Source organism: Onychomys torridus, chromosome 11, assembly GCF_903995425.1.
Source record: "Onychomys torridus chromosome 11, mOncTor1.1, whole genome shotgun sequence".
Classification (NCBI taxonomy): Eukaryota; Metazoa; Chordata; class Mammalia; order Rodentia; family Cricetidae; genus Onychomys; species Onychomys torridus.
In genome coordinates this window covers 26,669,325-26,684,585 of record NC_050453.1, presented here as the reverse complement: position 1 = coordinate 26,684,585, position 15,261 = coordinate 26,669,325, and the positions used below count along the sequence as shown (strand labels likewise).

The following is a 15,261-nucleotide window of genomic DNA, read 5'->3' as shown; positions in this document are numbered from 1 at the left end:
CTTGACTATAGCAGTTCTTACTCCACCATCCTGGGATCTCTGTTATATTTTGGTTGACCGATGGGCATGTGATTTTTCCATTACTCAATCAAGGACTGAAGAAGTCATCAGAGGTGTATCTATGAACTGTGTGGCTTCACCATGAACAAATGCACAGCATGAACCTTTTCTTAAGAACAAGACCATGAGAACTATCTCTCTGGGTCCCAGATATCAGTGTCAACTTTAGGTTTGTGCTCAACAGTTCTCTAGATATTCAGGCCATCTTTTCCTCAGTAGATGATCACCTGAGGAAATGGCCAAGAACTTTTTTGAGCAATGATGGGACAGTTACTTCTAGGTTTATATTCTCTAACATTTGAAGGGATTTTCTATCAAAGACCTTTATGGTTAGGGTCTAGAAGCAGAGTACTGTATCTTGATTTTTCATTACACTGACTGGTTCAGCCTCTTGATCATCAATATCTTTGATTTGTTTGATTATGTACAGAGAGCAATACTTATCGGACACCTATTTGTCTCTTCTAGGAGACCTCCAGGTATGATCAGCGTCCTATCTCTTGAAATAATTTACTTTATCATTAAACATCAACTCTGTGAAAATTCTTTCTTGTGCACCAGTAATATATTTCCTGAAATTTCTACTCATGTGGAATTTTTTTTTAATGTATAAGAAGGGAAGGTAACTGCCATGCAAGTCTTTCTTATTTTTCTCATGAAGACTATTCCCACTTGCTTTTGGATACTCTCAGAAATAGGCCTTCAAATTCACTAAGGAAGTCAGAATGCTAATTAATCTTAGGTTATCTGGAAGGGAAAGAGAACACATGTGCTCCATGGAGATTGGGTAGAATAATAAAACAATAACCGCCAGCCAGCCAGCCCCATAGATAACACACATGTGTTTACCACGTGACAGGTCCCATGCAAAGTACTTGACTCAAATTATCCTCATGACAAGCATTCATTTATGCCAGAAATATTTATTAAGCACCTAAGTCATTCTAGAAACTGGGGATACAGCAGTAAAGAATAAAAAAAAAAAAAAAGAACCCTGCCCATATAGAGCTTACATTCTAGAAGTGAGAATGTGGAAACAGGCAATAAATAAGATAGTCAAGTGCTCTGTATAGAATGTTAGGTGTTGAGTGTTAAGGAAAATAATAGCATGAGGAAAGAAAATAGAAATTGGAAAATGTGGTTTGCAAGTTTAGATACTGTGTTCAAGGGAGGCCTAGCTAACGGGTAACTTGAGAAAGACCTGAAGGAGGTATAAGGGTGACCTTGTGGATAAATGGGAACTGTCCCAAGGAGAATGAACAGTAAGGGAAGAGACCCTGAGGTAGTATTATTATCTCTGTTGTATACATGACTTGCCTAACAGCCCCACTGCTTGAGGATGGAGCCAGGATTCAAACTCAGGTCTGCTCGAATTTAGACCATTGAGCTGTCTAATGACAGAGTGTGACATTAGACAGTGTAGAAGTGCTCTATGTCACCAATGATGATACAAGATCCTGGATGAGGGAAGCACTTGCTCAGATGGATAATGGTTGAGCTGGGACTAGCACGTGGTCACTTCTGGTCCATCATCTCTGCCTGCAGAATCTAGACATTTATCTGCTGGCTAAAACTAGTTTCCAAACCAATCAGTGAGCTTGGTAAAACTTTATGAACAGATTTTGCTGATAGGCATTTTAGAGGTCTATTTCAGCTTAGCTGCACTAAATGATGTCTTTGAGCTCTGATTTCTCTCCCTGGCAGGTGTGGGTTAGTAACAAAGCATAGACTATAGAGTTAGGTATATCTAAACCTGAAAATAGGCTCTATGCTTTTCTATCTATGTGGCCTTGGGCAAATGGCTAAATATCTCTGACTCTCAATAGCATCATCCATGAGAGGATAGGAATGCCTCTTGGAGGTGTGGTAGGGATTAGACAAAATAATACATGTGCAGCACCTCCCATGGTGACTGGCATGTGGGGGATGCTATACTTGCAACTATGTTCTCTCCCCTATGTGATTAGTTGTCTTGTCACATGCATAATTCTTACTTTTTAAATGTATTAAATTTTGGGGGGAGTTGAGAGGTTACTTTATATATCTAGCTACTCACCATATTTTATATTATGGTGAGTACACAGGAAATGCTTAAGCGTGGTGATTCGGATGCTGGATTAGTGGAGAAGAGAAAGAATAGTGATTATTGCTTTGGGAGTCTTGTTGATCCATTCCTCATCTAGTTGCAACATCTTCGAGCTCCCTGCTCACCAGGCTGGTTTCTTCTGATGCCAGTGGCCAGCAGACACCTCTTACTTCTATGGAAGTCAATATGTATTATTTTGGAAGATGGGCTGCTCTTCAGGCAGAGGAAGACTTTTTTTGTTCAGTAAAGAGAAGAGGGGCAGCTGTCACAGTGAACATCAGTAGGTTCTTGACAGATCCTGGGAAGAAGACAAAACTCTAGTTTAGTTCCCAACTTTAACATCTTCCACCCGGTTCATTCATCAGAACTGCTATCAAAGAGTCAAATTGACCAATTTCCATTTTTATTTCTTTTCCCCACCCTCTGGCAAGATCTCAGTGAGCAGCTAACCAGCTGAAAATAGGAAGAGAAGAGAAAGGCCTGGACGTCGATGACTCCAGAGATGGCTCATCAGTCGCCAAAAATTGAAGTTAGTTTTTCATTCATGTGATGTAGAAAAAAAAATTCTACTGTAAATATTAGCAAGAGTTCAAAGGAATAACTTGTTTAGAATGTCATTTTTTAAAGAAAAAAGTAATTTATTTTTACAACATCCCCCTACATTATCTTGCTTAACCCTCACAACAATTCTATGAAATAATTGTTATTGTCCATGTCTTAGAGATGAAGTGCAAATGGATCCTAAAGGCACCAACTTGTTCCAGATTACACAGCTGATGAGTCTCAAGACTCATCTATCTATACACTCTTGAATCCAAAACCACACCCCTCCACTTTGTTTTCCACCTCCATCACTAAAAAAGATGGATGACAAACGTTTCCCCCTGATCCTTTCACAGGTTAGTGAAGGCTTGACAAGGGAGACCACACAAGTGTCTTCTTTTCCCTATATAGAACCTGTGTAGAACCCTGTTCTAATGCAAAAACATCAAAGAAAGCATACTAACTTTCCCCCAAGAGTTAATAGTGTATCTAAGAATTAATGTTTGTCTGTACATAGGTGAGAAGTCTATGAAACTTCACCCCTTGACAATATGAAGGATCAGGGTGATGTCTGGACTCTTGTTTTGTGGCGGAGGATCAAGAAAAACAAAGAATGTTTAGCATAGTTTAGAAGAGTATCATCAACTGTAACTTCTGAACTCAAACACTGGTTAAGTTTAGCTTAACATGCTTTTATGTATTTTTTTAAAATAAATCAAACTACTAAATTATTAACTGTGTATATGTGGGCAACTATCAGGAAGACTTTATAGACAGTGAGCACCAATGGGATGGTAGGATTATAATGACATTTCCCCCTTCTATTCTATGATTATATAGTATTTATATTAACAGATATAAAGTGATAATTATGACTTTATTTCAGACCCTATAAGTACCCATTTACCCAGAGCAAGGCGATTTCTTTCCATCATATTCCCAGTTTGACAATTGATTAAATTGACATTGGAGAAAGACAGATTTCTTCTGAGGTAGAGGCGCTAACAATGTTACTTCAATGGTATATTGATAGGAGGCACTGGGTCTCATGAGGTAGCACTCTTGCACTTGAAGATGGATGGCTCAACTTTGCTTGGTACTCATAATGAATGTAGATGTGGAACCAGAGTTTTTGGGTTATATTTCCTTAGTACAGCTTCTCCAGTAAATTTTTTATTTTATTTTACAGGGGTGAGAGTTTTTAATAATCAAATATCCTAGTAAATATCCTAATTCATTCACCTTTGGAAATTCTTATTTAGCCTGTTCAAGCCATTTTCCTTGGGATGCTAGAGTTTGAGGGGCAGACAATGGATGTCTTTGTACATGAAGAGACTGATGCTTGGAGAAGGAGCTTTCAAAGCTAAAGTTCACAGCAAAGCACACGCTATAGATTTCTTAGTTAGAATCATGCACTACCCTACAAGATAAGCATGCCTGTTCTCGATATCACTGCTGTTCTTTGTTGTTCTATACAGTACATTGGTTTATTAGAAAGTACTCTAGCCTTGGGGACTCTGAATACACTTGGAATAAAGGGTTTTCATTCTCAATAGTGAAATACACTAAACATGTATGAAGTGACACATGGATACTATTTCTAAAGAAGCTTACAACTCACTTGTTCTCTCACAGTAAAATATTTTCCTAGGACTTGAAAGCCTGTAATGGGGTCTCTAAGGTCAGTAGAAAAAGGAGCCAGAGAATGAAAGGCATGAATACAGGTTTTTCTGGCCCTCCTTGTGGACTCTCAGGTGCATTCCTTAGAGCTGTCTTCACTTTCTTGGAAAGATAACAAGTGGGTGTCACACCCAGGTAGCACTGTTATTGAAACTTGGTGATGCTATGAAACTCCAGATCTGCTGACTATCATTTGTGTGGTTTTTAGAAATCATTTGACGTTTCCAGGTCTGTAGCTTCATCTTGTCAAGGATGTGAGTTGAACTTCAAACTCTTGAAGTCCTTGGGGCTGCACAAGGCTGATTAATTTAGGCTCAAGAGAGCACACCATGGGTAGTTAACTCACAGACTTTAGGAGGCCTGGATAACCTGATTTGGAAAATGAGAAAGACCCAGGGCAGGTTATTGGGAGGGTTTGAGAGGGTGGAGCTGCTGACAGAAGGGCCAAGTGCAGGTGGCAGTATCACTGGTGTACTAGCTATATCCTTTCCATTCTCTATCATTTCATCTCCCTACTCAAGCCCAGGATCCCAGGACACTGACTCCTTGACCTAATGTAAGTCTGTATGACCATTTTACCTAGAAGACCACAGGCAACGTACTTTGCAGCCTCACAAACAAACACAGCACCAAGTAGTGGAAAGGCTGAGTAATCAGGTAGATGCTCAGTGGGCATCTAGCTATTTCCCCTGGACCATACCCTCCCACCCCACCCCACCCAACTCCCTCTTCCCTTTCTCTTCCTACCTTTTCCTTATGGCTCTTCCAATCATCAATTGGCTTTCATATTTTGGGGAGGCTATATTTCAGCACATTAGGGAAGGTTCCAGTCCCCATTTCCCTCCACACCTTCAGAAGGATTAGGATCATAGTGGGAAGAGAATGAGACCAGTTGCCCTGGCTACAGCTGGGGACCAGAAAGCCAGAAAGCAGCAGTATTCCTAAGGACTGGAGCCATTGGAGCAGATGGCTCATAGAACAGTCCACTGAAGCCCCCCCAGGTATTGCTGCTAGTCTGAGGGGTTTCCTTTCACAGTGATCCCATTAACACATTTTCTTGGCTTTCTCTTTATGGCTGCTGGGACAAGAGGCTTTTTTTTCCTTTCCAAACTGTCCTTATCAGTAATACAACAATAGCTAATTTAATTAGCTGACCTGAATGGTGGCCAGCTTGGGCTAATTTGGTTTTGATAGTGCTCCTTGGCACATGCAGAACTGATAAGCATATTTCTCTCCAGATGAACAGTGGGGCTTGGAAGGGGCGTGTGAATGAGGATAGCTCTCCCAAAGCCCCTCATACACCTGGGGGACACAGTGCTTGACCAAAGGCAAGTTATTCTAAAGTCAGTATTTCCCCCCCCCCCAAGGACCTATCAAATGTGTCAGCTGAAAGAGATAAAATAGACAACCAGGAAATTGCAAAGGCAAAGTGCCCAGGATGAGGGTGCTGGGACAAAAATATTCCCCTTAGCAGAAAGAATGCTTGGCTGGGAGGTCTGGATCTCAGCCATGGACTGACTTGCACTCCAATTCTGTGGGTCACCCACCTGATGCATCCATCATGTGATCATTGGGCACTTCCTTCACAGCTATGTCTCAGCACATCAGTGCAGTGTAGATAAGAGGATGGGCAGACAGACAGACGAAAGAACACACACAAACACACACACACACACACACACACACACACACACACACACACCAACTCAATGGAGAGTGCTTTGAACATGAGCTGAGCTGAGTATCCTGAAAGTATGCATTCTCTGGTTCTCTTTGGTGGGAACTAAACACCATTACTCATTGTGTCTCTAGGTCCTAATATGATATGTATACACAGAAGGTACTTAACATATACTTAGTGACTTAAGGATATAGGAAAGGGGATATGGGGGCACATGGAGGGACAATTTTAGGCATGGAGAAATCAATACACAACTAAGTAGCATAAAACAAACTCATAACCCTTTCTATCCTCGCAAAAGAAAAAAAATTCCCAGAAAACACAATTGTTTTGTAACCCCAATGAGACTCCCTTAGAGCCTCATTTTCAAGTGGTCATCTGTGGAGACAGCTTCTGAGTTAGGGATAGGCATGTGTTCACTTCTCCTTTCGGTTCTAGGACTCCATCTACAGCAGAGCTGTGCAGATTCTGTTCATGCTGCCAAAGTCTCTGTGAGTTCATAGGTGCATTCATTGGTGCTGCTGTGTACAGAGGATAATGTTTCCTTGCTGTCCTCTGTCCCCTTGGGTTCTTACAATCCTAGCGGTAGATGGCCAACACAAAATAAACTCAATGACATCTTTGCAAGTCCTTTGTCTCATCATGATTTGCAATGGATTTTTTTTTTTTTTTTTTTTTTTTGGACTGTACAGGTCCTTTGCTTATATCTCATGGCTTCCGGTTTTGTGTTTTTAAGGGATTCCTGTGCATATGAATGTTAGTGTCTCTGCATCTATATGTGTTTCTTATGCTTTTTCTTTGGATCTTTTTCTTCTATTTGCTTGTTTGTTTTGTGCTCTTTTGATTTGTTTGGTTTTATTTTATCTTATCTTTATTATTATTATTTGGATGGCTGTTTGTTTTCTAAGAGAGAGAGAAAGGGTGTGGATTTGGATGGGAACTGGGGAGGTTGAGGGGCGGGGGGAACAATCAGAATATATTGTATGAAAAAAGTCTATTTTCAATGAAAGGAAAATAGGAAAAAAGACACAGTAGTTATGCGAGGCTTAATTTTTTAGCACATCAAAATTGCTTTTGTCCCACTGGGGCTTCTGTCTACCACTTTCCAGCTGTGTTCTTCCTAGATAAAGGGCCACACCAGGTAGTCTTTTGTGTTTGCTTTGAAGTGCTTTCCCCTTTTTGGAATTGCATTTTAATAGCACACAGATGAGCCTGCACTTAATCACCTGGGTTAAATGGTGTATGATTGAAATTAGTAGGTTTGGAAACCTTTCCGATAGGACTGGTCCGGGTAAGAACAGTTCAGTGTGCCTTCTGATTCTGCTGTATGATCACGTTTAACAATGTGTTGATCATCTATTATCATTCCACACGCTTTCCCTGGGTGAACTCACCCACTCCATGGCATCTGCATCCTACATGCTGAAAATTCCCAAGTCTTTGTCTTCGACCCTGAACTTCTCCCTAGATCAGTTGTGCAGAAATTGGAGGTTTCCACCTGGATCTTCTATTACAGCCTAAGCCAAGACACCAAGAACTGTCCCTATTACCTGTTTACAGAAATCTATTCGTCTAATTCTCCGCCTTCGTAAAGAGCCTAACCCGATCTGCTTCCCTTCATGCCTGCTTCTAGGCAGTCACCTAGTCTATTGACTCTGCCTTCCAAATGTCTTTTGAATCCAGGTTATTCTTAACAATGCAATGATTTTATTTATATCTTTCATCCCCTAGCCCTCCAATCTAAACAGGAATTTCTCCAAGTCAGAGGTATCCTGCCCATGTCAGACAAATAAGAAGTGCTCAGTTTTCAGAACTGAATTAACATATCCCTCCCTTTGTTCCATCAAATTTGAAATCTTTAGTGAATATCAAGTACTTTGCTGAATACAAATATGTAGATGGGTTTTCTTACGCTAGTGTATCTCAATTTTTATTTTAGTAGCAAACTTAAATGCCATTCGTGTATAGATCGTATGCTATGCAAATTACTCAGTTCATAGATAAAAACCAAACAGACACACAAAAAAACCAAGCCTCTGAGAGTTTAAAAAACTTTCCTTAGTACACAGATCACAAAGGGAATTTGTGAAATTCAATAGAAATTGAATCTGGAGTCTGGACTGGGTCCAATGTAAACACTATGTAAAATACACAGTACCTATTCAAAGTTCTTATCTCTGTAAATAAAGAAAAAGTGAAATACTCATATGACTCTCAAGGTAATAACACTGAGTGAAAGGAGCCAGACAATAAGGATTACATGACGTGAGATTCTATATAGACAAAATTCTAGAAAATGCAAGCTAGATGTAGTGACAAAAAAAAAAAAAAAAAGCAGGTCAATGGTTGCCTAGGGAAAGCAGACAAAGTTGAAAGACTACATTGGTGGTCATAAACAGGTTCAATTTCTTGGTTGTGGTGACAGTTGTATATAAATGTCAAAACTTATCAAACTGTACTCTTGAAAGAGGCAGTTTAGTGTGTCGCTTATGCCAACAAAAGTGTTAGCAAACAAACCCACAGACAATTGAGCTCTATTCCGACCTTTAAAATCTTACATGTTAAACAAAGGTAATTGATCATTAAGAGCATAACCCAGTGATGGGGGAAGGGAAAACAAATCCCCAGGTACTTAGATCTCAGAGTCAACAGGTAGTAGAACAAGGTCATCACACAGTTAAAAGTCCCAGGATTTAAGGACCTACCTGGTTCTCACCTCCCTTTTCTTGCATTTGGGAGGAATATGGCAAGATACATAACAAAACTCTGTTTTCATTTAAGAAGCAATACCATGTGAATCAAGGGCTGTTGTAAGGACTGAAATAATGTACATAGTCGACTGATGAAATGCTGTGCTCATGTCTATGCCTACATTAACATCTGCTAAATGCTGTTAAGAGGTATGGAAGCCTTGAATCTGTGCACTGGACTGTGGTGTGTGTGTGTGTGTGTGTGTGTGTGTGTGTAAGTCTGGCAGGGTTAAGAAGGAGCAGTCATTATGTGTAGTTCCACAGAAACATGTCACTCATCACACAAATGCTTTTTCTGAAAGGTACCAGCACCTGGGGGCAGGGACAGATCACTGGGTCTGGCTTCTGCTGATTCCTGGGGATGTTCCCCCTCCGTATCCTCCGCGGGCAAGCAGAATGCAAACCGCAGCTCCTGCACTAGGTCAGTCTCTGCCTTTCCACAGAAAATAGCAATGCTTTCCGCTTTATTCTATTCCTCTATTACCTTAATGTGCTGGCCTGGAGGATGAATGAGATAATAAACACGGAGCACCGAGTGAGCACAGTGTCTGGGTCACAGGAGGCGCTCAATAAATGTTAATTCCCTGCCCCCAGCCTGGTATAGATTAGCCCTGACTTCTCAGAAATGCAAATCCCTACGCGCTCACCTAGGTCTCCTTTCAATATCTCTGCATAGGAACCTTTTACTACCCCTTAAAGCTGGGCCAGAATCCCTCTCCTCTGCTAATTGTCCCACAGAGACCAGGGGAAGAGAAGGCAGCCACTCCGGAAAAGGCCCAAGTCTCCTAGCACAGGAGTCTGTGTGTGTTATTGAGCTCCATGAGCGTGGACCTCATTCGTCTTCACAGACATTGCTGCGCCATCCATTTTAAATGACATAAAAGTCGACCCGTTTATCAAGATCAGCATACCACTGTATTATTATGATTATTTAGCATTTACATAACACTCTATTTGCAAAGTGCTTAATAATAATTTATTTATTACTTCATCTAACTATGCACTAATGGAAAATTCAAGAGGTTGTTTTGAGTTCACTGACCTCGACTCTGGAGACACCTCAGGCCATTTTCAATTGCTGCCCAAATGCCTGCTGTAAAATGTTTTAATGAAAACCATTTTATATATATATATATATATATATATATATATATATATATATGTGTGTGTGTGTGTGTGTGTGTGTGTGTGTGTGTGTGTGTGTGTGTGCGCGCGCGCGCACATATATTCCCAGATGGGTACACATACACATATATAAATACATTTAATATTTATACAAGTGCGTGTTTGTATTTTTCCATTTGGGGCATTTGTACTGTGTTAAAAACAATTCTTTTACTTTACAATGGAGAAAAATAAAAATTACTAAGAAGTCACTGGAAATACATATATCCCCAACTTCCATAAAATTGACACAAGATTCAGTTCTTATTGTGTAGAAGACATGGAAACCATGCATGCATTCTTCGTGTCCCACTTCTGGAAGGGTTTATAGCTGGGCAAAGCTAAAGCAGGGGAGTTGAGAGTTTAAAGCCAGCCTGATAGACATACTAAGACTCTGTCTCAAAAACAAACAAAAGTTCACGGGCCGGCTTAGAGTCTTGTGGGAGACTGGAGTCTCTGCCAGTTAGCTCTTTTGAGGCCCACCTCAGGCAGTGACTGAGCATGGCAGTGGCGTGCAGTGGCTTTTTGCCCACTGTAGAGTTCAATTAGAAGAGCATTTGGTTGCAGAGCTCGGTATGGGATTGGTGAGACTTTCTCAGGCCCCCGTTTCTATTGGACCGAGTCATTCCCCTCATGCTTCTCTCATGTATTTTCCTTCACAGCTATATAAAAAAAAACTCTACATTTTTCCAGTCCTGACTGAACCCCAGAGCCAGCCAGCTTCCCCAGCCACTGGGCTCCCCAACCCCATCCTGAAGCCTAGCCATGCCATGTTATAGTCTCTCTCTAGATTGTTATCCACACATACCAATGGGAGGTGGCTTTGATGCTTTCGAATATTTCCCCTCCCCCATTCTACACCTGTGAATCTGTAGGGAAGGGATTCACTACAATTCTGGATCTTTAGCCTCCACACAAAATGGTTTTGTAAACGCCCTGGTAAAATGCCCGTAAGAAAAGTGGATTTAAGAGTGGGGATGATTTATTTTGTCATGTAGTTCAGGGCGCAGTCTATCACCAAAGGTAGGTCAAGGATGCAGGAGCTTGAGGAGGCAGGGGGTCACATGACACTCATGGCCAAGATGCAGAGAGTGGTCAATGTTGGTGCTCAGCATCCTCCTTTTTATGCAATCTAGGACCAAGCTCATGGAGGAAGGCTCTGAGGGGAAAGCTCCTTGTGTCTGATAGCCCCATTTCATACCCATGATGGTCTGCATTGATTTCACCCTGTTAAAATGTTATGAGCATGGACTGATATGGGAAAGTTATACAAAAAGAAGTTCTCTGTATATATAAAACATTCATGTTCAACATTATATAATATACAACATAAGAAGTAAATAAATGATACAGCATCAATGAACTAACACCTAGGCACACATAAAGTATCAGTCAAACCGGGGTGTTAGAAGACAAAAATAGGGGGCACAGGTCATAGTGATAGATAGTGGAAACACAATTACATTCAGAAAGAGTCTACCTCCTAAGTCTGATGGTCCCCACAGTTTATCTACCCACTTATCCCAATATGGGCAAAAGAATGATTAAGCAAACCACTCCAATAAGGAACAGCTCTTGAGCAATGCTCAGAAGCCTGGGGAATGGCAGCCCCTTGTTAGTGGTGATGTTTGTCTCCTATGGAGGTCTTTTTTTGTTTGTTTGTTTTTGTTTTTGTTTTTTGTTTTTTGTTTTCGATACAGGGTTTCTCTGTGTAGCTTTGCACCTTTCCTGGAACTCGCTTTGGAGACCGGGCTGGCCTCGAACTCACAGAGATCCGCCTGGCTCTGCCTCCCAAGTGCTGGGATTAAAGGCGTGCACCACCATCGCCCGGCTGTTTTTGTTTTTGTTGTTGTTGTTGTTGTTGTTTTAGCCAAGAACAAGGCCAGAGACACAAGCTCTTTCCTGTCATGCCTCTGTTCTCCGCACCACTGGCTTTTTCTTTTTTCTTTTTCTTAACTGCTATTTTCCAAACCATCTCTGGAAGAAATCTGGCCTCTCATTTTCTATGCTTCTTTTCCATTGTCCCACAGTGGTCTTGGATCAAAGACATCTGTGAGAATATAAACTATTAAGAAATGTGACTAGTATTTTTGGAAATAAAAGCCAGCAAGAACAAGAACTAATCACGGACAGGGTCATGCATAAGATTGTTGGTAACTGGCTGTGAGAGACACTTTCAAACCGGCTGAAATTCTAAAACATGCTTCATAATCATTTGTGTGAAGTCTTAGAGGCCTAACTATTATTAATTAGGGGTGATATGTGACATGCTTAGGAGAACAATAATAAAAACACCTCAGACTTTCTTCTGTTTTTTTTGTTTGTTTGTTTGTTTTTGAGAGGCTGATTAACAGAATGTGCACCCCTTAAAATAACAAACTGACAGGGTTCAGAAGTCATCTTAGGTAAGAAGTTAGGTTCCACTCAATAATGACTTCAAAGCGTGATGTAGAATCATTTGTGACTTATAAAGGTCAGCATGAATTGGCCCAAACAGACACAGCCTATTTGCATCACTTACTCCTCAGAAGGAATATCTCAGAACAACACAGAATTTCTGATTCTATTTCTTCAAAATACTGAACAAAATTCCTCTTGTTGTCGCTTGGGATCAAAGTAGGTAAGGAGAAAGATAACATGTCAATAGAGGGGAAGAGATCTGATCCCAGCCTGAAGTAGTCCACAGTGTTTGCCACAGGCACTGACTCTGGCTGGTCCTGTCCAAAGCATGGTTGTGTGGACAGCAGCCTAGTATGGTGACATTGCATGCCACCTATGCTGTGTAAAGTGTAGCATTTGGTCAGAGAAACAGTCAGGAAATGGTAGCTCTTTATTACACATTAAACACATTGTCTGAGAGTAATGAGCTAATATGTGGAATGCCAAAATCAGGATTCAAAAGGGTCTCACTAGGCTGGACTCAAGGAGCAAATCTAATAGGGTGGCATTTAACAAGGATAAATATAAAAGCAGTGCAATTAGATCCAACTGTCAAGTGGTACAAATGCCCGGTGGGGAGGTGGGTATTATCAAGTGCACACCTGAGCAAAGGCTTGGGCCCATCACCGACTCTTTGCTAATTAAGGGTCAATTGTGTGAAAAGTCCACCAAGAAGCAACAGCTACTTAGGTAACATAAAGCCTGTGCATTGTCTGAAACACTAGAATAAATAGTGTCTGTGTCCTGGGTCATTCCCTAGGCCTCATATGTTAGCAAGGGTGGTGATAAACAGGGTTAGGGTCAGGAAAGAGATGTAAATTCCATCTGAGCAAAACAGGAAGAGGTCAGAGAAGCCCATGAAGGCTCTGGACTTGTGTTCACAAACTTTTGAAAAGCAGTATGTACATGAAGGATAAAAATCCTTGTAGCAAAAGTCTAGCTCCTTCTCTGCTTCAAATGCTCAGGAGAGAAGGATGGGTGTGAGTTCCAGAAAGGAAGATTGCCGCTCACTATATGAAGAACATTCCTTCAACCATTAGCACGGTACCCAAGTAAGGAGACAGTGAATTAATTTCCCATCTCTGGGAAGGCCCACTTAGAAGCTGCCAAGGATGCTGTATGGTGACTATGCTGTCTCCTGGCTCAAGACTCAGTCTTCTTGCCATAGAAATCATGTGCATAAATACATTTTTTCCCTTGTGAGAAGGTTCATAGCCCTCTTCAGACCCTTTACAGGACTTCACATTCTACCCCCACAACACATCCCTCTCCAAAAAGGATGAAGATGAATTGAGCTGGAGCAGTCTTTGTTCAACGTGTTAAACACTATTTGCTGCTAGACCAGGGGGTGGGAATGCAGAGCAGAATAGGAGATTTTGTCTCTGTCCTGGTAAAGAGGAAACTTGAATCTGATGCATCCTGTTACACAAATGCATGCGAAGTTCCTTATCTGTTGTGATAGTGTTGTACAATAGAATGATACACAATGGAGACAGTACTCTCTTCCTCCCTTCAGCTTGGGAGTTGGGGATAGAGACAGGCAACAAAAAGACATGGGCAATTTTCTCTGTCCTCTGGAGGTGGTACACCTCAGGGTCCCCAAGGACTCCCAGGGGATGAGGCAACAAGCACTAGACAAGTAAGCCCTACCAAAGCTCTGGGGAATCTTCACCTTTGGTCCTGACCCCTAGAAGACCCTATGCACCTGTCTATGACTGGGGAGGTGTATGTACTAAAATATCCTAAAATGAGATTCTGTGGAAGCTTCAGGAAAAGGCTTTCACTTAGTTCATGAAAACCCACATCAGCAGCTGCTTGTGCCTGCGTGGACACCCACATTAAACTGCCAAGCTGCTTTACATTTATTTACCCTCCATGTACTGCCTGTTTATTGGGCCAATAAATTGGAAGCAGTAATATCCACTCATCAAAACCCTACCTGACTTACAGGGCCTGGCTGTCACCTCACACTCTCCAGATGTCTCCCCAGGTGCTCTGCTATTCTCTGAACAGCTGCATCTACTGTGTACACATCTTCTTAGGCACCAACTGTTTACCCCTTTGGTTGTTACTCCTCTGGATTCTCTTACATAGCGGAATGCTTCTAGTTTTAGATTCAGTGAGGTCTTTTGCCTGAGGAGGTCATTAATTCCTGCTGACTGGGTGGAGCCAAGCCCTTGACTGACTTTCACTGTGAGGTTTAGAGGCTTCTGAGCCAGTTATCAAATAGGGAATCATATACCAATCCTTGGGTCTTTTGAAGAAAACAGTTAAAGCCAGATAGAGCCAAATTCAGGAAGGCAGTCTGCCTTTTTCTGGCCTATGGATTCATCCAGTCTCCCTGGCAAGCAGAGTGGAAAGAGGGAGATGGATCCCATGGGTTTTTAAACCATAGACTTGGAATTATGACTTTTAGGTTTTTCCATGGCCTAATGGCTCCATGAAACACTACTGTTAACTGTCCTGGAACATTACCTTTTCTTCTTTCTTTCTTCCTTTTTTTTTTTCAAGGGTAGAGGATTGGGTTTTTGAAACAAAGTCTCACTATGTAGCCCTGGCTGTTCTGAAATTAGCTATATCTGCCAAATCAGCCTTGAACTCACAGAGATCGGAGATCTGTCTGCCTCTTCCTCCCATGTGCTGGGAATTACATGTATATACCATCACACCCAGCTTGTTCCAGAGTGTGCAACTGAAGGGGTAAACAGTTGGTACCTAAAAAGAAAAGTACATGGTAGTTGCAGCTATTCAGAGAATAGCTTGTTCTCCAAGATCAGAGCACCTGGGGAGCCGACTGGAGAATGTGAGGTGACAGCCAGGCCCTGGAAGTTGGGTAGGATTTTAATATCACTGTCTCT

General features: G+C 41.5%; 1 protein-coding gene across 2 annotated transcripts in view; it reads right to left on the bottom strand.

Moving 5' to 3' along the window:
• Positions 1 to 521: 521 nt before the first annotated feature.
• The window catches only part of Pbx1 (PBX homeobox 1), a 311,495-nt gene continuing 296,755 nt past the window's right edge, over positions 522 to 15,261 (bottom strand). The window contains exon 8 of one of the 2 annotated variants that reach the window (XM_036202143.1): positions 522 to 2,444. Coding sequence is in view for 1 of the 2 variants with exons in the window: in XM_036202140.1 (XP_036058033.1) it covers positions 2,424 to 2,444 (21 nt within the window). In the remaining variant the exon portion in view is untranslated. The remainder of the gene's footprint in view (positions 2,445 to 15,261) is intronic. The other variant, XM_036202140.1, reaches the window with a different exon arrangement.